The sequence below is a fragment of the Syzygium oleosum genome, unplaced genomic scaffold, assembly GCF_021117445.2.
Source record: "Syzygium oleosum isolate NSW1041296 unplaced genomic scaffold, Sole_v2.1 Sole_v2.43, whole genome shotgun sequence".
Lineage (NCBI taxonomy): Eukaryota > Viridiplantae > Streptophyta > Magnoliopsida > Myrtales > Myrtaceae > Syzygium > Syzygium oleosum.
In genome coordinates, this window is record NW_026607527.1 from 660,783 (window position 1) to 683,671 (window position 22,889).

The following is a 22,889-nucleotide window of genomic DNA, read 5'->3' on the forward strand; positions in this document are numbered from 1 at the left end:
GATACTACCGCTACCAGTTTCGGTACTGGAACGGGTAATGACGATTGAGGGTAAAAGAACTATTGAAGTTGGCAAATATTTCGGGAACTTTTGTTTCTCATACCGGGTACGCCCACGTGAGCTTAGGGAAACCGAAATATAATCCGACGATATGTGACCTCTGGTCCCCTGCGCACGGAATGCTTAGGTTTTGGGATAATTTTAGGGTATATATATTGTACTCCTTTTTTTTTAAGATCGTTGTAACGAATTGTAATGTGCTTAATGATAATTTATTAAGTTGAAGCCCTCTCTTTCTCTCTTGTCTTTTTGTCCCCAAATTTGAGTACAATTTACATTTTAATCACAATTTATATTGAATAATGTTCTATCACAAGAATAGTATTTTTTTAATTTTTTTTATTTTCATTTCTGTTTTTCCTTTTTCTCTTTTGTCTTTTTTCCTTGTTTCTGTTTTTTAAAATTATAATTTATATTTTAATTTTTTTTTCTTCCTCCGTGGCCGGCCATGGCCGGGCCAGTGCGAGGTCACCGGCGTCGGGCGAGGGGCCCTCGCGGCGGCGAGGGCGGCCCTCGCACGGGGCTGGCGAGGCCGGCCTCGCCGGCGTCGGGTGAGGCCAGCCCTCGCTGGGGCGGGCGAGGCCGGCCTCGCCCGGCGCCCGGCAAGGCTCGGCCTCGCTGCGCAATCGGGCGAGGCTCGACCTCGCCGGCATCGGGCGAGGCCGGCCCTCGCCTGAGGCCGGCGACCTCTGCGTCGGCCCCGGCTATGACCGGCCGCGGAGGAAGAAAAAAAAAAGAAAAGGAAAAGGAAAAGAAAAAAAACAGAAAAAAAAAAAATCGAACCGGCCCGGAACCGGCCGGTTCCGGTTCACACTTGGCCACGAACCGGAACCGCCGGTTCCGAACCGTGGCCACCTCTAGACTGCTTTGCCTCTTCCAGGGTGAACAAAGTATCATACGCCAGGGTGTGTAAGAGCTGAATGAATCTGAACAGAAGGTGAACAAGTCAAAGAACGGAAAGTTCGTGAGAACTTGGACGGACCAAAGAAAAGTAAACAAATGGATAGAACTAGAGTGGCCAATATGTTTGGAATGACCGGAGGATAATTAGTGAAATGTCGTACTATAACAAGAAGAGTGAAAGGACTGAAGGATCATAGGTAGAAGCAGCTCCTGCTATCGACGGGGTGGAAGACGTGTGACGTGCTTCTATCACCTGAATAAGAAGACCAAAACCTCCTTTGATAATCAAAAGTTGATAGCCAGTTTCAAAATCTGGACTACACTGAAAGTAGCCAAAGAAAAATCACAGCAATTTTACCCCTTTTATGCAACCACCCAGAGAGTAAGACTCTTGAGAGAGGCAGAAGCCCCCAATTTGAGTAACCTTCTTTCTACCCAGCAATAGCAGACTGTATGGGCAGTCTGCATGCTCGCGAAGGAACTCTTGTCCAACGAGTATTTGATCAAGAAGAGGAATCTCCAATGGCTAAACCAAGGGTTGTAAGTCTTTAAAAGATTTAGGGATATATTCATTAGAAGTCCTAAAACTTGTTACGAAGGTGCAATTGAGTCCTAAAACTTGCAAAAAGTGCAATCAAGTACTAAAATTTATCAAATTTGTTCAATCGAGTCATAAAGTTAACACCGTCCAATTTGGTTAACGAAAAATGCTGACGTGACGGTCTTATTATTTTTTCTATCCGACGTGGAGATGACGTGACTTTTTTATATTATTTTAATACTAATTTATTTAAATTATTTTTAAAAAATAAGCTCAAATTGAAAAAAAAAACACAGAGAAAAAAAAGAAAAAGGAGAAGGAGAGGAGGACAGGCAGGGTGGAGGGGCACCCTCCCCGCCGCCGCCCCACCATTGCTAGGAGGGGCCGGCAAGGGTAGGGGACAGCAGGCAGGGGTCGTCGGGCTCCAGCCAGGGGCCGGTGATCCTCACCAACGGCAGGCAAGGGCTTGCACGCCCTCGACCAGATCTGGGCGAGGGGTCACAACCCTCCCCCAAATCCGGGCAAGGGCCCGCAGGCCCTTGCTGGCCCCTAGCCGGGGCCCGGCGACCCCTGCTAGTCCTCCTCCTCCTTTCTTTTTTTTAAAGCTTTTCTTTTAATTTAATTTAAATAAAATTAGTACTAAAAACTAAATTTGGGCCAAAATGAAGTCGTTTTAGTCTTATGTTTCACACTTTAGCTGCATCATCGCCACATAGGAAAGAGAAAATATTAAAATATGCCACATAAGCATTTTCCATTAATAAATTTGACAGTGTTAACTTTAAAACTTGATTGAACCAATATGACAAGTTTTAGGACTTAATTGCACTTTTTGCAAGTTTTAGGACTTAATTGCACTTTTGCGACAAGTTTTAGGACTTCTAATGAACATATCTCAAAGATTGTTGAGGAACGTGACAGAATTTGAAAGAGCTTCTATTTTCCATTTGTCTTGAAAGCTCTCGTGCTCATAAAGTGTTCACTTCTTGTATTCTAATTTGTTCTCCTTTAAAAGGGTTCGTGTATTGTAACCTGTGATCAGAGAGTGTTTAGAGTGAAAGCGGTGCTTATGTTTTAGTAAAGTTATCTAATAGTTTTGAGTAAAAGCAGCACCTACTACTATTTGTGACCTCTGAAGGTTACTAATGGAATTTTCAACATAATATTTTATTGCCAGTCAGGGAGAGTAGATATAGGCTTGATTATAGGCCAAACCACTATATATCTACTTGCAAAGTCTTATATCTTTTTAATTAATTCATTTACTTGTTTACTAGAAGAATCGGGACCTGTTTATTTGTCTTCGCCTCTATGAAAGTACTCTTGTAAGTATCAGGAGAAAAATTTTAAAATCTGTAATCTCCCCTCTAGGTTACTAGGTAGTAGTGTTAGTCCTAACAATTGGTAGCAAAGCTTGATTGCTTGTTCTCTGAAATGTTGTATTTCTAAGCATAAAGATATTTGCAAATGGCTAACATGGTTGGAGCTTTGTTCGTTGAAGGTCAATGTATTTCTAGACCTCCCATGTTTGACGGAACTAACTATGGGTATTCGAAGTGCAGAATGAAGGTCTTCATTCAATCCATGGACTACCCACTATGGAATGCCATTGAAGGAGGAACATTTGCTCCTGCCCCTCGGAGAGTTCAAATTCCTGTAATTCCTGTAATTCCAGTAGATTCAGTTGAAGGAGAAGAACCAGCTACTCCTGCCAATGGTATTCCACCTCCAGGAGTCATTCCTCAAGAAGAACAGACCAGAAGATTTACTCTTAATGCCAAAGCGATTCATAGTTTACATTGTGCTTTCTCAACATCAGAATTTAACGGAGTTTCTTCTTGTGTGACAATAAAGGAAATATGTGATAGACTTGAAGTCACCTTTGAAGGGACTGACATAATCGGAGAAACCAAGATGAACATTATCCTAAGAAACTACAAGATATTTGAGATGAAGCAAGAAGAAAGCCTCACCTTGATGTACACGAGACACACTGACATTAACATTGGTATTGCAAGCCAAGGCAAGACGTACACCAATGCAGAGAATGTCAACAAGTTGCTGCAGACTTTTCCGAAGGAATGGAGCCACGTCAAAACTTCAATCCAACAAGTACTGAGGATTCAACCTCTATGAATGCATAAATTGATATGCAGTCTGATGGTCTATGAAGTTGTGCTCGAAAAATGATGAACACATCGCAAAAGGTAAAAGTTAATTGGTTTTAAAGTTGACACTTTTGATGCGGAAAGTTGATCTCCACGCATTTAACCCCCTCGCTCAAAGGTTGACGCGAACTTCCCCGCCCTTAACCTCCATTATAATCCAGATCAAGGTTGGCTCGACCGATGTGGAGTTCTCTATGGCTGAGCTTCATGATGAGCTTGAGCTCGGCATAGCCTTTTGTTTTGTTTCAAAGTGGGCCATGGCTGCAAGCTCGCGTGGCCGAGCTCTGAGCAGAGCTCGCATTTGAGCTTGAGTCAGCAAGGGGCAGTAGCACAAACTCGAGCTCGCATTAGGGAAAGTGGCAAGCGTGGGTGTTGAGTGGTCCTGGACTTCTCTCACCCCAAAAGTTAGTTCAAATGGTAAGACTTTCCTTCACACTTATAAACTAATCACTAGCCCCTTCTACAACTAATGTGGGAAATCCTAAACAATCTCTCCCTCACACGTCAGACCTTGGGTCGGAGCCGCGGCAACCCGTATCTCTTCCGTGTGACTGTTGAGTTCAAACTTGTTGGAAACCTAGGCTCTGATACCAATATTGTGGTCTTGGGCATCTCTCACCCCTAAAGCTAATTCAAAAAATGAGGCTTTCCCTCACACTTATAAACTGACCATCAGCCCATTTTCACAACCGATGTGGTTCAACCTCAACAATCTCTTCCCTACACATCGGGCCTTGGGTCGGAGTCGCGACAACCCGTATCTCTCTCGTGTGATTATTGGGTCCAGACTTACTGGCAACCTGGGCTTTGATACCAGTGTTGGGTGATCTTGGACCTCTCTCACCCCAAAAATTAGTTCAAAGGGTGAGGTTTTTCCTTATACTTTTAAACTGACCACCAGTCCCTTCTACAACCAACGTAGGACAACCTCAACAGTGGGTAGCGCAATGGCGGCGAGTTGTGGTAGACACGGTGGCAACGATTTATTTTGTAGGTGGCTGCTGGGCTGGGGAGTAGTTGACGGCTAGGGTTTTCTGAAAGAGCGGTAAATTAGTCTTGCAGAACTTGGGGTTTTATCTGGAGATGGAAAGTGTAGATTTCATAAAGTGGGAATGCCGATTGATACGGCTCCAAAAGTTCAGGACGATTTTCCCTTCAAAATTTCACTTGTATTGAAGAGTATTTACAAACCATTGAATACAAATTGATAATACCTTTGTAAGTTCTTGACTTCATTGGTAATAATTGTTTTAAATAGTAAAAATTAGTTGATATCTAACTTTTGAGTTTGACTTGGCTAAATTCCTTACCTCACTGTCAACTAACTACTTTTTTTTTTTTTGGTTCTTGTCCTACTCTAATTCTCAACTTACTTTCAGATTTTTACTCCATCTCTTTGCAAAACATGGGAGTCAAACCCCACACCTGAAACTAAAAGTCTCCACCCTTAGCCCACTTTGAAAAGGTGAGTATTCGAACTTCTCACCTCTCCCTTCCCATTTGAGAAGGGTGGCTACTAGGGCAACTCCCAGTAGTTAACTAATTACCTTATAAGCGGGTCTACACTGGTTACTTGGCCAAACATTAGTAAATTGAAGTGTGTGATGGTAAATGAATACAAATTGCTAAATCTCTTTGTATGTTAGCACTGTAAGATTTTATTATGATGCCAAATTTCTAAATAGGTTGATAACTTACTAGTTATTTTTACTTTGGTAAATTTCTTAAATTGTCGGCAACTTATCGCCTTGAAAGCAAGCCTACCACGATAATTTGACTAGTACAACTTTGTTTTGACTGGTTAATATCTAAACTTGTTGATAATTTACTACCCTAAAGTTGGGCCAACATTGGTAACTTTGTCAAATATGAGTAAACAGGAATGAGAATGAATAAGCTGATTACAAATAGTAAGGTTTTTTTTTTTTGGTCAAATAGTAAGGTTTGTTGAAGTAGTAAATTTCTAAACATAGTGATAACTAGCTTTTGGATTTGACGCCTGTAAACTCCTTACATTGTTGGTAAATTACCATCAGAGTACGAAGCCAACAATTTGTTGGTCCTGTAAATCAACCGATAGGATCTATAGTTTACTAGCGAAATTCACGGCACAAGAATGAAGTTGAATCACAATAGCCATTATGGACGGCACTGGTAGCCGTCCCTGAAAAGCTAGCAACGGCTTCACAAAGCAGTCGCTAAATCCCTTTAGCGGCAAGCTTAGGCGACAACGGGGCGACAAGCCTTGAGCCATCACTTAAGTCCATTCGGGCAGGTATTCTTGCTGTTAGGGATAGCTTTGTTCTTCACCGATTATCGTCTTTTTAATAGCTATCATTGTGAAATATATAAATTTTAGTTAATTAAATTAGAATGTCATTTGATAAACGCCATATATAAGTCAGTGTTATAGATCGAGAATGAATGTGAAATTATGTTGCTGCCATGAGTAGCGAAACCACTTGGATCCTTTCGAAGATTATTATAACTTAATGCGAGATTAAATTAAGTAAATCTACTGCATATCTTGACATAGTAATTACACTGAGAAATTGTGTCAATGTGAAAAGGAGGGTAAGAGAAAATCAAAGAATAGTCAAGGCAACGTGAAAACAAATGCATTTGTCGAAGTTATACTAGGTTCAAGCAAGCCAAACGACCAAACAAGCAATTATTTCCTTAAAGCCGTGAACGGATGATTCTTCAGTTTCATTACGCAATTAATGGAAAAAAAAAAAAACATCGATTCATCTATGAGAGTTTTCATTGTCAGCTTCCACAATCATGGGACTATGCATGCATTGTACTCCTTGTGAAATCAAATAAGTAGAGTTCACACTATATCTATGGCATGATTCCCGAGCCAAATTTAAGAGCTCGGAGTTGGTAGAGAAGGAGCATGAGTTTTCTTTGTTTTCCTCACACTTTTGGATAAATCGAGCACTTAGTTTAGGGGCATCCCATTGGGGGCCATATGAAGGAACAACGTGGATATTTCCTCACCGTGTAAATACTTGCGTCCAAGGATGTGTCCAAACCATTCGGTGATGTTTTTCCCAATTGAATCAAGTATCGAAACACAATTCAAAAGAAATTATTCATGTAAATTCTGAGAAAAAAGGACCACATACCTACAAAAAGATAAGTGGAGAATTTCTAATCATAAGAGATCATCGTAATATTCGAGCTCATGAATTATGTGCGGGATATGAGCAATCTTGTACCAGTCCTCACCTGCATCTTTTTTGCACCGCTCTTCCAAATCTGGGCAAGCTGCAATTCTTAGGTGACTAAGGGATGCAATCCTTCGCATCCCTTCAGGTAATGATGTCAACAACGGGCACCGGATGATTTCAAGCTGTTGAAGTGATTGAAGAGCCTCGATCTGCTCTGGTAAAGCCTTCAAATTTAAGCACCTATAAATACGAAGACGCTTGAGATTGCTAACCTATAGAAGCTACTGTGGGAGAGATGCTAGTTTGGGAATGTCAACGAGGTCCACAAACTGGAGACTCTTCAATCCTTGTAAATCCAAGATGTTATCGCTTTCGTTTTTGGATAAATTAAGCTCCTCACAATACAAAAAAGAGACATTCAACAGGTTCGTTAGATGTTGCATACCAAGTGAGAGGGAAGTTAACCGATGACAACAACTGATGCTAAGATCTTCAAGTGAAGTAAGACTTTGGAAACACTTCTCGGGCAAACATTCTAGAAAATCCATCTCTGAGATATCCAGACTCTTCAACTTATTAAGGCCAAATATCTGATTTATCAACTCTAGGTTGACCTTACTCAGCATTAACTCCTCAAGATGTGGAGTTAGTGGCATGGCTTTCAAGTTTTTGCAGTAACCGATATGTAATCTTAATAAACCAGGAAATGGTGTTGTGATGAATGAATGGTCTGGCTCGAAGTATTCCAATTCATCCAGCCCCCAAATACTTAAAGACTTGAGGTGAGGTAGTTGGCCCAATTGAGGGAGATATTTACATCTTCCGCATTGCTGCAAGTGTACCTCAACTAAATTTGGCAAGGAAAACACAAGGCTATCCATCATCCACCTCGGAAAGCTCTTACCTTTATATCCATTTATCTTCAAGTTCTGTAGGTTTGAGTGCGGCATCAGTCCATCTAATAGAGCTTCATCTCTATCCCCGATTACTTCATCTTCAGTATCAAGATAGCCCCATCGAAGTTCCAAAGATTCTAAAGAATGCTTCCCTATTAAGTTTGCAGCCTTGGATTCTTGTATTGCATTCGTCACGTGTCCCAAATTTTCAATCGTAATGGTTCCCCCAATGTTATTAAGCCCATTTAGCTCCCCAAGTCGGCAATGAAGAGCTTTATCTTTGGGCAAAATGAAGCGTGTTAGTCTATGCAAAGAACTTAATTGCCCTAGTCCATGTGGCACATAACTAAGTTTCCAACATTCATTTATGTCTAGATTTCGAAGGCTGACTAACTTCCTTATACCCCTTGGCAATTCTTCAAGGGCAGAACAACTATAGAGATTAAGTGTTTGCAAATTTTGCAATCTTGTAATGGAGTTAGGAAGCCTTTTGAGTGCATTATTGTGAGAGAAATCGAGATACGTGAGATGCTTCAACTTACAAATGGACCTCGGCACGTTCTTGATATTCGTGGCATGTAGATCCAAGATGCGCAAGCTCTTGAAACTTTGAATGAGTTGGCGTAGATCTACTTCGCTTGTTGGTTCTCTTTGTTCCATTTCCCCATATGTAGGTTCGGGCATAGCAGAAAGAAATGTTCTCAGTGAACTTGCTTTCAAACGTGAGATTGGAAGTTCACGCATCAAATTGGAAGTCAAACCATGAGATATATGACGAGTTCTTTCAAGTATGGATTTTGTGTCTTCCCATGCCACCCAACACTCAGTCCCTGCAACTAAGCCAGCTAGATCATGTATCATATCATGCATCTTGCAAGTCTCTATGTCTTTTTCATAATCTTGGAAGAAGTTACTTGAAAGTAGATCCACGAAATACCCATGAGCAATGTCTTCTAAATGCCGACTTCTATTCAATGGCTGGATAAATCCTTCTGCCACCCAAAGATTGATCAAAGTCTGCTTCTTTATCCTATAATCTTTGGGAAACAATGAACATAGTGCAAAACATTGTTTCAAATGTGAAGGAAGATGGTCATAACTTAGCCTAAGAACAAATACTATGCGGTCTTCCCTTTGAGACACTTCTAGGAGCTCATTATCTTTGAAATGTAACCATTCGGGTTTAGTTTTCTTAAAGAATAGTAAACTCCCAACGGTTCGAACAACCAATGGAACCCCAGAACACTTTCTAACTATCTCTTTGCCAATAGCTAGCATGTCAGGATCCTGCATCTGCTCTTCTTTTCGACAAGCCATTTGCATTAATAAATCAAGAGACACACTTTCAGATAAGCCGCCGAGAAAATGAGGCGAAGCAGTGCCAGTGATCTCCGCAACCAAAGAAAGACGAGTAGTTATAAGTATCTTGCTTCCTCTAGCACCTCCAGCCAATAAAGTTTTCAAGCTTAGCCATGTTTCTCGTTCTACACTCCACAAATCATCTAAAACTATAAGATCTCTTTCCACCAATTTTTGCCCTCAGTTCACTTTGCAACTGTTCCACCACAACCTCGATTTTTGTCCTCTGTTCACTTTGCAACCATTCCATCACAACCTCATTTGGTTCTTTCTTCTTTATACAATCTATCATATTTTTCACTATTTTTTTAACGTCGAAGTCATTAGAGACACAAACCCACATTTGCAAGTCAAATTGTTTGCTGACCGTCTCATCATTATATACACATTGAACAAGAGCCGTTTTTCCAAGCCCGCCAATACCAACAATTGGAAGGATGGAAATGTGCTCTTTCACGTCTGAATCCAGTAAAAATTTCATAATCTTCTTCTTATCATCATCTCTCCCTTTAATATCTCCCTCACGTATAAATGAGTGCGTCTCTTCTCTCTTGCTCCATTCTCTCTCAGGGCGCTCATCCAAGTGAAATCCCCTATCAGCCTTAATTGCTTATATTCTCTCCCTCACTGCTCTTACTGTTGTTTTTTTAAGAACAGAAGGAGAATTGACAGCAAAATCTGTATTTTGCAGCAAGACAGAATGTATTGGAAGGGAACTTCTATATCTATTCAGAAAACTGAAATTGCTTAAATACAGACTAAAGCTTTTCCACTAACTACACGTTGCCCACTAACTACACTTTGCCCACTAACTAACAACTTGCTTGGTCCACAAAACCAGTAACAAACTAACAAAGCAGTTAAAGAAAACATGCAGCTAAACACTCCTACAAAATAGGACTGACCAAATAAAACCACAACTAATTAACTCCTAGATAATAGGACATCAGCAAACTGACTAAATAGAAAATAGATAGTGCAGCCTTGATACAACAACACTCTCCTCCTGGATCAAGTCTTTTGCACACTCCTAGCTTTGCCCGAGAAGTTCAAATCGACCAACATGAAATGACTTAGTGAATATATCTCGCAATTTGGTTTTTCGAACTACAGTACACCAGCTTCACCTCTCCAGCCTTCTGCACTTCTCTCAAGAAGTAATACTTGACCTTAAAATGCTTTGTTCTTCCATGAAATACTGGATTCTGTGAAATGGCCATAGTAGCTTGATTATCCACAAATACTGCTATGCCTTCTTCTTGCTCCAAATGCAGATCATCCATCAGCTTCTTTATCCATAATGCTTGATTCACAGCTGCAGTAGCTGCAATGAACTCAGCTTCTGCAGTTGATTGAGCCACTATTTCCTGCTTCTTTGAGCACCAGGAAAAACATGCCGACCCAAATGTAAAGCAATACCCTGAAGTACTTCTCATATCATCCACAGATCCTGCCCAGTCACTATCAGAATACCCTTGCAACTTAAACTCCTGAATTCTGCAGAACTTAATTCCATATGAAAGAGTACCTTTCAAGTACCTCAACACCCTCTTTGCAGCTACCATATGCAACTCACTTGCACAATTAAGGAATCTAGACAAGACACTTACAGTAAACATGATGTCTGGCCTAGTTGCAGTGAGATACATAAGACAGCCAATCAAACTTCTATAAACTCTTTCATCTGCAAGTTCTGATCCATCCTTCTTTTGAAGCTTTTCCTTCTGACCCATTGGAGTACTTACACTCTTGCACTCCTCCATATTGAATCTCTTCAGGATCTCATTCATGTACTTCTTCTGACAGATAAAAACTTCATTCTGAGTCTGCATAACCTCCATCCCCAGAAAATACGACATCTCACCAAGATCAGTCATTTCAAACATCTTCATCATCTCTTGCTTAAATGCAGTAATCTGAGCACTATTACTCCCTATCACCAGCATATCATCCACATAAAGAGACACCACCACTAAGTCAGATACTAACTTCTTGACATATAGAGTGGATTCACTGAGGCTTTTCTTGAAACCCAGGCCTAGTAAGTGCTCATCCATTTTACTGTACCATGCTCTGGGAGCTTGCCTCAAGCCATAGAGAGCCTTTCTTAGCAAATAAACTTTCTCCTCCTGGCCTGGTGTGACAAAGCCTTCTGGCTGCTCAACATAAATCTCCTCCTGCAACACTCCATTCAAAAATGCAGATTTCACATCTAACTGATACACCTTCCATCCTTGTTGAGCTGCCAAAGCAAGAGTCATTCTAATTGTATCCAGTCTTGCCACAGGAGCAAAGGTTTCTGAGAAATCAACTCCCCAAACCTGTGCATATCCCTTCACCACCAACCTGGCCTTATGCTTATTCACTGAGCCATTAGGATTGAGTTTGGTCCTGAAAACCCATTTTACTCCAATTACCTTTCTGTCTTCAGGCCTCTCCACTAGCTCCCATGTCTGGTTCTTTTCTATCATAGCCAACTCTTCCTTCATTGCATTCATCCACCTCTGATCACTTTTAGCTTCCTCATAACCTGCAGGTTCCAAAACAGCCACACTACACCTCTGATATATATCAGTAAGAGATTTGGTACCTCTAACTGGAACATCATCCACCAGCTCATCAGGTTCCAGTGAGACCTCCTTGTGCTTGCCTTGTGGCTCATCTGTCCAATCCCATTGCTCATCTTCTAGGAACTGAACATCCCTGCTAGTGATCACCTTCCCCTGTCTGTGGTTGATAGATCCTATAGGCTTTTGACACTAAACTGTAGCCAACAAAGATCCCAGGTTCAGCTTTCTCTCCCAGCTTGTCTCTCTTGACCTGCGGAATATGAGAAAAACATAGACAGCCAAACACCTTCAAATTTCTTAGAATTGCCTTAACACCAAACCAAGCTTCAAAGGGTGTCTTCTTCTCCAATAACCTTGTAGGCAGTCTATTCAGCAGAAAAACTGCTGTGTTTGCTGCTTCTGCTCAAAATTCTTTTGGTAGATTCCTGTCATGTAGCAGACACCTAGTCATCTCCATAATGGTTCTATTCTTCCTCTCACTAACTCCATTTTGCTGTGGAGAGTAAGGAGCAGTAAGCTGATGCTCAATTCCAGCCTCTTCATAGAAAGAGTTGAACGTCTGTGAAGTGTATTCTGTTCCATTATCAGATCTGATGACCTGAATCTTGCAGCCACTTTGGTTCTCAACCCATCTCTTAAACTTCAAAAATACCTCAGCAACTTCTGACTTTTGCTTCATGAAGTAAATCCAGCACATTCTAGTATAATCATCAATGAAAATAATGAAATACCTGCTGCCATTTAGTGAAGGAGTCACTTGTGGACCACAGAGATCTGTATGAATCAGCTGCAGCTTCTCTGTAGCTCTCCAAGTGGATTCCTTGAAGGGAAGTCTTGTCTGCTTGCCCAGCAAACAAGCCTTGCACCTTGTGATTTGCTCCTCCAGGCTTGGTAACCCAGTTGCCATTTCATTCCTCTGCATGAACAGCAAGCCTTTGTGATGAAAGTGGCCCAACCTCTTGTGCCATATCTCTGAATCACTGGCCTGACACTTGAATGCCACATGCTCCTTCTCGAGAGGATTCAGAGAAAAACTCTTCTATCGCATCTTTATCTTGAACAGCTCCTGACCACTGGAGTCAAAGATCAAACACTTCCCCTCTTCAAATATCACCTTAAATCCCTTTTCTACCAACTGCCCCACACTCAGCAAATTCTGATCAATTTCAGGCACATACATCACATCAGAAACCAGCTTAGTTCCAGCACAACTCTCTATTGCTACAGTCCCTTTACCTTTCACTTCTAAGTACTCCCCATTCCCAATCCTCACTCTTGACTTCAATGACTTGTCAAGGTCTATAAATAGCTTTTCATCACTTGTCATGTGGTTTGTGCAACCACTATCAACAAGCCAACTGTCACATGGTGTACTAGAGGAGAAACAAGAGGCAACAAACAGTTGATCTACCTCTTGCTGGACTGCAGCATGTGCCTCACCTTGTTGTTGATCTCCCTTCTCTTTGCAGAACTTCTCAATGTGTCCAAGCTTATGACATTTTCTGCACCTTACATCTGGCTTCTTCCAACACCTAAAGTGTGGATGATTCTGTTTTCCACAGTGCTGACATGAGGAATACCTTCTCCATTGTTCTTGGAGTTGCCGCACTATTCTCTCCTGCAGCAGCTTCTGAACCACTACTGCCATTCCCTTTCTTCCCTTTCCACTTCTTGCCTTTTCCTCCTACATTTTGCTGTTCTTTGGCCTGCAAAGCTCCTTCTGTGCTTCCTTCCAGCCTCATTAACCTCCTCTGCTCTTGTGCTTGCAGAGCACTTAACAATTCTGCCAACTTGATCTGAGACAAATCCTTGGTATTCTCCAAAGAGGCAATGGTTGCCTCAAACCTTTCAGGCAAGGAGACAAGAATCTTCTGCACTAGCCTGTTATCAGAGAGGTCAATGCCTAGAACTCTTGCCTGATTTGCAATGTTTATCAACTTATCAGAATACTCCTTAATTGTCTCAGACTCCTTCATCTGTAGTCTCTCGAATTCTGTGATCAGATTTAGCCCCTTCATGCTTCTGATCCTCTCATCTCCTTGATACTCAGCTTTGAGGAAGTCCCAGATAGCTTTGGCTGATTCACAAGCCATAATTCTGCTGAAAATGGCAGGTGAGACAGCAGCATATAAACAAGACTTTGCCTTTGCTTTCCTTGTTGTCCTCTCCTTGTGATACTTGATTTGATTAATGGTTGGATTGTCAGGAAGGGGAACAACTTCATAATCTTGTTCCACAGCTTCCCAAAAATCACAACCCTCTAGATAGGCTCGCATTCTCACTGCCCAGGCTTGATAATTTTCTCCATCAAACACTGGTTGAGCCATTGCTGAAAAACCACTTGATCCTGCCTCCATCTTGCCTTCGGCTTCTATGGATGCAGACACACCTCTCAATCAATCTCACAAGTCACTCACAGCCCCTTAAGATCAAGAAGGCTCTGATACCAATGTTGTTTTTTTAAAGAACAGAAGGAGAATTGACAGCAAAATCTGTATTTTGCAGCAAGACAGAATGTATTGGAAGGGAACTTCTATATCTATTCAGAAAACTGAAATTGCTTAAATACAGACTAAAGCTTTTCCACTAACTACACGTTGCCCACTAACTACACTTTGCCCACTAACTAACAACTTGCTTGGTCCACAAAACCAGCAACAAACTAACAGAGCAGTTAAAGAAAACATGCAGCTAAACACTCCTACAAAATAGGACTGACCAAGTAAAATCACAACTAATTAACTCCTAGATAATAGGACATCAGCAAACTGACTAAATAGAAAATAGATAGTGCAGCCTTGATACAACAACACTTACCTTTCTACTCATCTTCAGTTTAAAAGCAAGCTGGTTTGACCTTGAAAAAAATGCCTTTACCTCCTTGATCATTTCATTGTGGCCCCTTAGTTCTCGTCGCATGGCTTCTATGTTGAATTCTTCAAGCACATCATGCGCATCATAAAAAGCATCTTTCAGTTTCTCAAGCCAAACTTGGATTTGGCGACTCCTGTAGTATTGCTCCTCTGCATCGTCCAGTATAGCCCGAAGCGTAGAGACAGTGCCTTTGAGCTTCACAAGTTCATGCTTGACGCCCCATAACTTTCCAACTTTTTCTAGTGCCTGAGGAATCAGATTAGCAATGATCTCTCCAGCAATGCTCCCGATGACAGCTTCCGCCATTTTTTATTCTCTCTCTCTCTGGATGAGAAGATATTACTCCAGTCGCTTATAAGGCTAGAGACTTCTCGGGACATGTATAACAAGTTCATGTTAAAGATAGGAATTCTCCTCAGCCACGCATAATAGAAGATGCTGCTCCAGTCAACAATGCATATGGGACCCACCAAGGTTGGGTCGGAGTTCCGTGAATGGTTTGTCTAAAGACTTTTCGTGCTTCTAGCTTTTAATAGTCTAGCATGCTTGCAAGGGCAACGAAGATGCTGGCGTTGAAGTGACATAGATATTTATTTAGCAGGTTGTTTTTATTTGACAGTTCCTAGGCCCAGAAGCAAAAGGAGAGTAGGACCAAGTTGAGAAATACATTTTCCATGGTATAGTTGTCCTATCGCCACCCTAAAAGGTCCTAACCACATGATAAATGCAATATCAACCAATCCTCCAAAGTTTTATGCTGTTACTCAAGAATTATATCCATTTAATAGTTGTAATGCATCGAAATATATATCTTTCCCATACTTCAACAATATAATCGAATGTCACATTATTTCAACGCAATCAAAATTTATTTAATCAATCACGCATAACAAACCATATTATAAATCATATATTTTACAATATTAAGGATCCGACCTTTAGGCTCAAAGGTTCAATGCCCTAATATATCTTAATTAATGCAATGGAATAATAACCGAAGTTTTTGCTATTAAATAATATGTATTTAGAACTATATAATAAAATTAAAACACCATATAAAATAAACAAACCTAGACTTACCTTAATTAGATTTAACATAGATCATCAAGGATAACTTCAAGGAATTGAAACAAAGAGGGGATGTGGCCGTCAAACTTGATGATCCGTTGGCGAGGGCATGACCGGTGGAAGCTCTGATGGGCGGCGAAAGCAACAGCTGCTGGACACCTGCGAAAAGAGAATTCGGACACAACAATGAGCTAGTCTGGTGCGGTGGACAGCTGCTGGCGTTGCTGGAAGTTGGCTTGGCCCGACAAGGGGACTCCCGGCACCGCAAAAACAAGCTGGGCAGTGGGGAATTCGCCAGGATGCCGGGAATGCACCGGTGTACGTCAGGCGCTGCTGGAAACTGCTGCAGGGATCTGCAGGGGCTTTGACATGCTGGTGGACGTCGGGAGGACTTGCAAGGAGGGGACAAATCGCTAGGCCTTGTCGTCGGAAGCGCTGCGGGGATTGCTTGGAGGCTCGCCGATGCTGTTAGACTGCTGCAGGGATCTGCCGGCGCTGCTGGAAGCTCGGTGAAGTGCCTTGAAGTGCTGCCGCAGCGGTCGAGGTCGTGCTGGTGTGGCCAGCTCGTCGCTGGAGCTTCTTCGTTCACCGACGTCACTGGGTGGGTTGCAGCCGTTGCTGGAGCGGCAGGACAGGTGGGGCCGCGCCGGTACAGCAACCTTGTTTCCTTCTTTTCTTTAACTTTTTTTGCCGTGCTCCACTCACCCAATCTGACCGGCTTGTCTTCCTCCATTTGTCCAAGAATCCTCTCTTTTAAATAGCCAAATTTTCCTCTCTCTCTCTCTCTCTCTCTCTCTCTCTCTCTCTCTCTCTCTCTCTCTCTCATCTCCGATTATTTTCTCTTATGTTTTTTTTCTTGCTCGTATATGTTCATTGCTCCTCAATAGTTCCTTACGTTCAGCCGTGAGAATATATGACATATATATGGCTGAACATGTTGCCAAGTTGGTTATTCTTACTCCTCAAATATGTTCTAAAATCACTTCCCTAATTCAGAACATCACATGCATTGCACATGTGGAATCCGACCAAGCAAAGGGAAATAACTGGGCTGGGTCTTGAAAATCCAAATGAGGTCAGGGCCCCCCATCGCTTCTAAATTCAAGCACATTTAGCATGTCAGGCCAGTTTGAATGCAATCCACGACCGAGTCAATGTAAATGAAGTCTGTTCAATTTGACATATTAAACAAAAATGTCGTAACGCGTAAATGCCTAAGTGCAATGAAACATCAATATTATGAATGTCAATAATTTTATTTTTCGACCAAAAAATAATAATAATTTTGTTTAGGGATCAGGGTCGATCCCTAATCTTCTTATACGATAATTGATTAAGTGGAATAGTCAAAATTTAGGTGTCAACAGTCTTCCGTCCGTTGCCTACGAATAGAATAATTTGAGGCATTCAACTTAAATACGGTGTCGTTGATTACCTCCATCATGCTAGCTCCCAGACCACTTTTGATGCAGCCTGGTGTAGGCTACTCGAACGTTAGGATCGGGAGAGTGACTTGCACACGTGGAACAGGACGAACAGTAATTACAGTCCTGCGCAAGCTCGGGAAAATGGATGTAACTTCGTCGATACAGATCGGAATGACCTGATTCCAAAGCCAAATGAACAAAGACTTCTGGATTGACAATTTCTCTGTTTTGAGTTTTCTCAAATAAGCAATATAGGAAGGACGAAATCGGGGTGGAAGTGGACGGATGTAAATGGACAGAACAGAGGAAAAGATAGAACTTCGTTGGTTGCTCTTCCAGGCCTCCAAGGAAGTGGATAGGGCACCGATTCTTCTAGATCGATGACTGCAACTCTTCAAGGATGCAGATTTGAAAACCTCCGACTCTTCAAGGACGGAGTGAAAACTCTTCTAGGTTTTCAGGGGTATGAACTCTTCAAGGTTCAAGATAATTGCTTGATGCAAACTTTTCATTAATCAAATTCGTCTCTTCGATATCTTCAAGACTGGTCGAGCGACTTGTCGAGCTCGGATGCGGGCTGATCTCCTTGGTCGAGTGAGCTCGTCTTCGATGCGGGCGGCATTATCAATCTGGCCTGCATCAACTTTGTTGGAGAAAAACAACAACAATTCACTAAGAACTTAAATCAGTACAGGATCAATATCTTCCCCAAAACTCAACCAACTTATATCAAAATAACCTCAGCGACAACCGGCCACAATATTTCAGTCGTACCCACAAAACCGGTAAATATAGTACAGAAAATTAAAGACGAAACAGAAAAACTATACCCACAATGTTTTATATATTCTCCTGATAGATACGTATAATTTAAATCTTGAATCAAAACGAGCCATTGTGAGTCAGAGAATTAAAAGATATTAATAACAACGTCGGCATGGGGTATAAAGAAGCATGGAATAATGACAATCTAATGAGTATGATGTCCTTTTACGGGAAACATCTCTTACTGGCTAGTTGACTGATTAATCTAAAACCAAAAGTAACTGGAAAATTGCCTTGTATACACTGGTCTTATTTAGCTTGTGACTAAGAGGAAACAAAACATTCTAAAGGGTTGATCTGTCTACACTTCGCTTTCCCTTTTTATGGTATCTACCCAAATGGTAGTTGGATTCTATAGTTGCAAAAGATTTTGCATAGCAGAGATATTCGGAACTATCATAATTAATCTATACAAAAGATATTAAACTTGGTAATAAGAGATGTTTATATGGCAATTCTTATACAAATGCAAAAAAGGAAAAATATGAAAGGTAATATGGCAATTCTTATCCTAGAGTAAAAAGGAACACTAATTAAAGATGATATGGTTAGGGCAAGTTGTCCACATTAAACTTGGTAATAAGAGATGTTTATATGAAATTAAGGATAATAGGGTTATGGCAAGTAGGCCACATCCGATATCCTCCCTTCTTCATCCTTAAATAGTTGAATGATGTTAAAATTGGAGCATAGATATCCCAAATATGGTCAATTCATCAGCTAAGCTCATATTCATTTGTTCTTTATTGCTAACTGGTTGTGTGGGAGATGTTTGGGGCAAGACACATGTTGTGATCTATAACAATTTGCCGGCTAGAACTACTCTAACAATTCATTGCAAATCCAAGGATGATGATCTCGGGATCCATTATATAACGAGCAGCTGGGAATTCTCATTCTATCCCCATTGGTATGGGAGGACATTGTTCTTTTGCAACTTTGCGTGGCCGAATCATTTTCAGAAGTTTGATATATACATGCAAACGAGGGACGAAGATCATTGTGATGTGTGTGCTTGGAAGATTTGGCCCGCTAGTCCTTGTAGGTTTAATGAAACAACCGGAGAGTATGATGTTTGTTATCCATGGAATCCTCCTACACAACAAGGGAGGAAGCCTCTTATGTGAATGAATGAGAGAGAATGATGTTAAGATGAAATAAAAATGAGCTTAGTTATCTTTTAAATATTATCTATGTACACATATGTGTGTTTCTTCTAATATCCTCATCATTTCTATTTCTATTATTGGCATCTCTTTATTATTTATTTCATCTGTTCTTGCTATCAAAATGTTTTGATGTAAATTTCTTTTAACAATAAAAAAGGTTAATAAGTTTGAACTTGTAACGCTGGTGTTGTATCAAGAACTAACACCCTTGAGTTCGTAAGTACGTAAAACAAAATTTATTTTGAAAAAGTTGGCAAAAATATGAGAGCGCTGAATTGAGGGGAGGCATTCTTCAGTCGACGGTATGTGGGCCATTGATCTTGTAGTGATCCTAAAAGCAATCTGCCCATGAGAGATTTGCAGTAGACTGTTCAGGCGGTGCCCATGTTAGAGGAATAATCACATTTCTAACCTTGACTTCTAATAATCTTCCTGTTCATCCTGAAGAAGCTGAAGATTGTAAGCAATTTTTGCGGAATCGAAAACGGTGTATGCTTCTAAAGAAGAAGGTATGGAACTACCATTATTGTACGTCGAATAGGAGGTGCACTTGTCGTCTAATGGAGATTAGTTTCTTTTCTTTTCAGACGATAATTACACCAGCGTTCACGGGCTTCAACTTCAAATACATTCTTACAACCTTGACCTTGACTTGCCCTTTGAACCAAGTCACAATTGCCTTTGCCCTTTGAACCAAGTCACAATCACTTCAATAGAACCTAATCACCGCTACTCTCCCTTAGTTCCTCATGGTCTCAACCATCACAGACGTCATCCAAGTTTAAGCCGCATTCAAACTCTGCCATAACTGTGGACTTCATCAAAACACCAACTCTATCTGCGCCAGTGGAGAGGTAGGCCGGGCTCCGATACCCGGCTTCCACATCCGGGACCCTAGTGCCCATGCCCAAGTCTCGGGCACGCTGGCCCGAGACCCGTCGCCCATGGCCGGTCCCCGACGACGGGGTTCGAGACCCCAACTACCGAACCAAGGCTCAGATTCCTCACCCGAGCCCGGTCCCCATCACCAACACTCAAGTGCAAGACCTTGGTAGCCATGCCCCAATCCCCAACAACTGGGCTCAGGTTCCTCGAGTATGGGCCCAGGTTTCTTTGACGCCGAACCCAGGACTCCAGCATCTGAACCCAATATTTGAGTTTGTACTTAGAGAGTTTTTGTAAAATGCGCGTTTCATGATTTTGCTATGACAAACATTAAAAAATCACTTCCATGTTGAGTTGGAAGTCTTGTGTGCATCGCAACTCAATCAAGACGTGAAAGCAATAGTCTGCATCGGCGCAGGGCACGGTTTTCTCAAGCTTATCATGAGAGCGAGAGAAACCTATGAGAGTCCGTTTTCATAAGGGCACCAAACCTAACCGAATGCTTTAAAAGCCAAAGTGATCGATACACAAGTTTAGAACGAAAATGGTGGCTTAACATTCTTCTAAACAATTACATGATAAATATGTGATAAAAATTAATGTACAATGAAGAGGGTTGTACTTTGTGGGGATCTACATACTCTTTAGGTTTGCAAAACAATCGAAGTCCCCTGTCTCAATCTGATGCGAGTACCCGAAAGAATTTATGGTTTTTGGTCGTGGGTCGACGTTCCTTAACTACGTCTGCTATTCTCTGTATACGTCACTGACCATTTCTTTTTTTTATAAAAGTATGACACGGTGTGGAGTTATTGCTTCAAAAAGTTGGCTCTTTCATAATCCATTATTGGATCCAAGGAGACACATGAAGAAAGATAACTCGCTTTCAATGGAAGAGAGATTCTTGAGTGATTCATAAGTAAACCGTTTTTATAATTGCACCAAACCTAACTAAATGCTTAAAAGGCAAAGTCATCTATACACAAGTTTAGAACGACAATGGCAGCTTGACATTCTTCTAAACAATTACATGAGTAATATGTGATAGAAGTTAATGTACAATGAGGATGGTTGTACTTTGTGGGGTTTCTATATTCTCCAAGAATTTATTGTTTTTGGTCGTGGGTCGACGTTCCTTAACTGATTCTGCCATCCTCTGCATACATCACTGACGATTTCTTTTTTAAGGAAGTAAGGCATGGTATGGAGTTATTTTTTCAAATAGTTGGCTTCTTGAGAATCCAATATTGGATCCAAGAAGATACCACCCGCCTGGGTGGCGCTGCTGGAGCGCGCACTCTTCTTCTCGCAAAAGGTTGAGTGTTCGAATCCCGGGCGCCGCAGGGTGACTTAACCGGTGGCACGTGTGTGGTGGCTAGCACGTGTCGCCCCCAGGGTTTACTCCCCGGCTGTCGGCCGTGCGGGGGTTCCCTGGGTTACCAAAAAAAAAAAATATTGGATCCAAGAAGACATCCGAAGAAAGATAACTCGCTTTCAATGGAAGAGAGACTCTTGAGTGATTCATAAGTACACCGAATTCCTTAAATATATATTTTGTGGTTGCTCAAGATACTCTTTTTCAACACTTGAACCTCATGGAACAGACCTAATTGCTACATTGAGTATCACGATACAAGCCATACCCAATCCAATGAGGGTGTGAACTGCCAAGAGTGCTCAGATAATGTATGGCTCTTTGTAGACTTCTAAGATGACAAAAGGAGTAGGAATGGACTGGACCGGACCACACATAAAATGTAGGCAGTATAACGATACAAGCCAACACTAACGAGGACATCAATTCTTTAAAAGTGGAGGGAATTTGTAACAATTCAGAGTCCCGCATCAATAAGAGAGGCCAAACATTGTATAGTTACTCATAGTATTGCTTTTAGAGACTTAGTTCACATTGAATGGACCGAGTGGTTATATATCTCAATATGTATATTCAAATATATCTATCGACTCATGGATAAATTGATACACATTCGTGAAATTAAATATGCAGACAGAGCCACATAAAACATAAATCGCTTGCCTGCTAGAGTATTCCTTCCAAAAGCATTGTAATATATATGTAAATGACTCTAATTAGCTTATATTTCAGAAATCAAAGGTCTCCTTGAGTGATGGCCATAATTTAACTCTTTGTGATATCACTCGGGATATTCTAGGCCATAGTTACGAATAGATAGAATCAACATCAACACAAGTTGTCGGTCCTACTTTTGGAACATCTGAGCACTCCGGCAGATAACCACGACATTTTGCCATCACTATAGATCAACAAACATAACTAGCTTTTGTTTCTTAAATATTTTCCGAAGGACGCTAAAGTCAACTTATGGCCACACATTCGCATGCTTTCTTCACATTTTGGCGACTTCATTTGGGTTCAACCTACGCATTCAATACCAATAAAAGATCCCTAAAAGATGACATGACTGCTTAACACACCACACATCACCGTCCAAGACAAGCAATCCTACACATAAGTCAACCTTTCCCGGACCTTTCCCGGACCTTAATCATTGTTGGCTCGACCTTTCTGTTATTTATGTATTCATTTACTTGTTATTTCCTCATAAGTTGTGTTTTCGTTAGAAGGATCATAAACTGAGGGACAAGCCTACTCTTATTTGCTAATACATTCGCCCAAGTCATCATATAATTCTTTTGAGTTCTTGAAGATCTCTAACCATGAAAACTGATTTCCCAACTGTATAACTTTTGAGGAGGGTTTCAAAGATCATTCCAATTCTAAGTTTAGTTATGACCATATTTTCTAATTTTCATCCTTAATTATGTAAATTTATTATTTTTTAGGCGAACAATTGACATATGATTGGTAGGAGTTGGTACTTTGGAAAAGGAGCTCAACAGTTTTTGCGCTTATAGTCAAACTCAACCCTCCACCATTGTCTTTGGAGCAGTTGGTGTTTGTTGTCTCTCTCTCTCTCTCTCTCTC

At 41.2% G+C, this 22,889-nt stretch overlaps 1 protein-coding gene and 1 long non-coding RNA gene across 2 annotated transcripts; one reads left to right on the forward strand and one right to left on the reverse strand.

The window, feature by feature from the left end:
- Window positions 1–6,446: 6,446 nt before the first annotated feature.
- LOC115668477 (putative disease resistance protein RGA3) lies at window positions 6,447–9,734 on the reverse strand. The gene is made up of 3 exons (XM_056306329.1): window positions 9,360–9,734; window positions 7,179–9,314; window positions 6,447–7,088 (listed from the first exon to the last, which is right to left on the reverse strand). Exons 2-3 carry the CDS (start codon window positions 9,065–9,067, stop codon window positions 6,833–6,835), a joined length of 2,145 nt encoding a protein of 714 aa, XP_056162304.1. The 5' UTR covers window positions 9,068–9,314; window positions 9,360–9,734; the 3' UTR covers window positions 6,447–6,832.
- A 4,847-nt stretch (window positions 9,735–14,581) lies between these two features.
- Window positions 14,582–16,390, forward strand: LOC130136215 (uncharacterized). Its single transcript, XR_008815217.1, has 2 exons — window positions 14,582–15,044; window positions 15,648–16,390. It is a non-coding gene; the product is annotated as an uncharacterized LOC130136215 (long non-coding RNA).
- The last annotated feature ends 6,499 nt before the right edge of the window (window positions 16,391–22,889 follow it).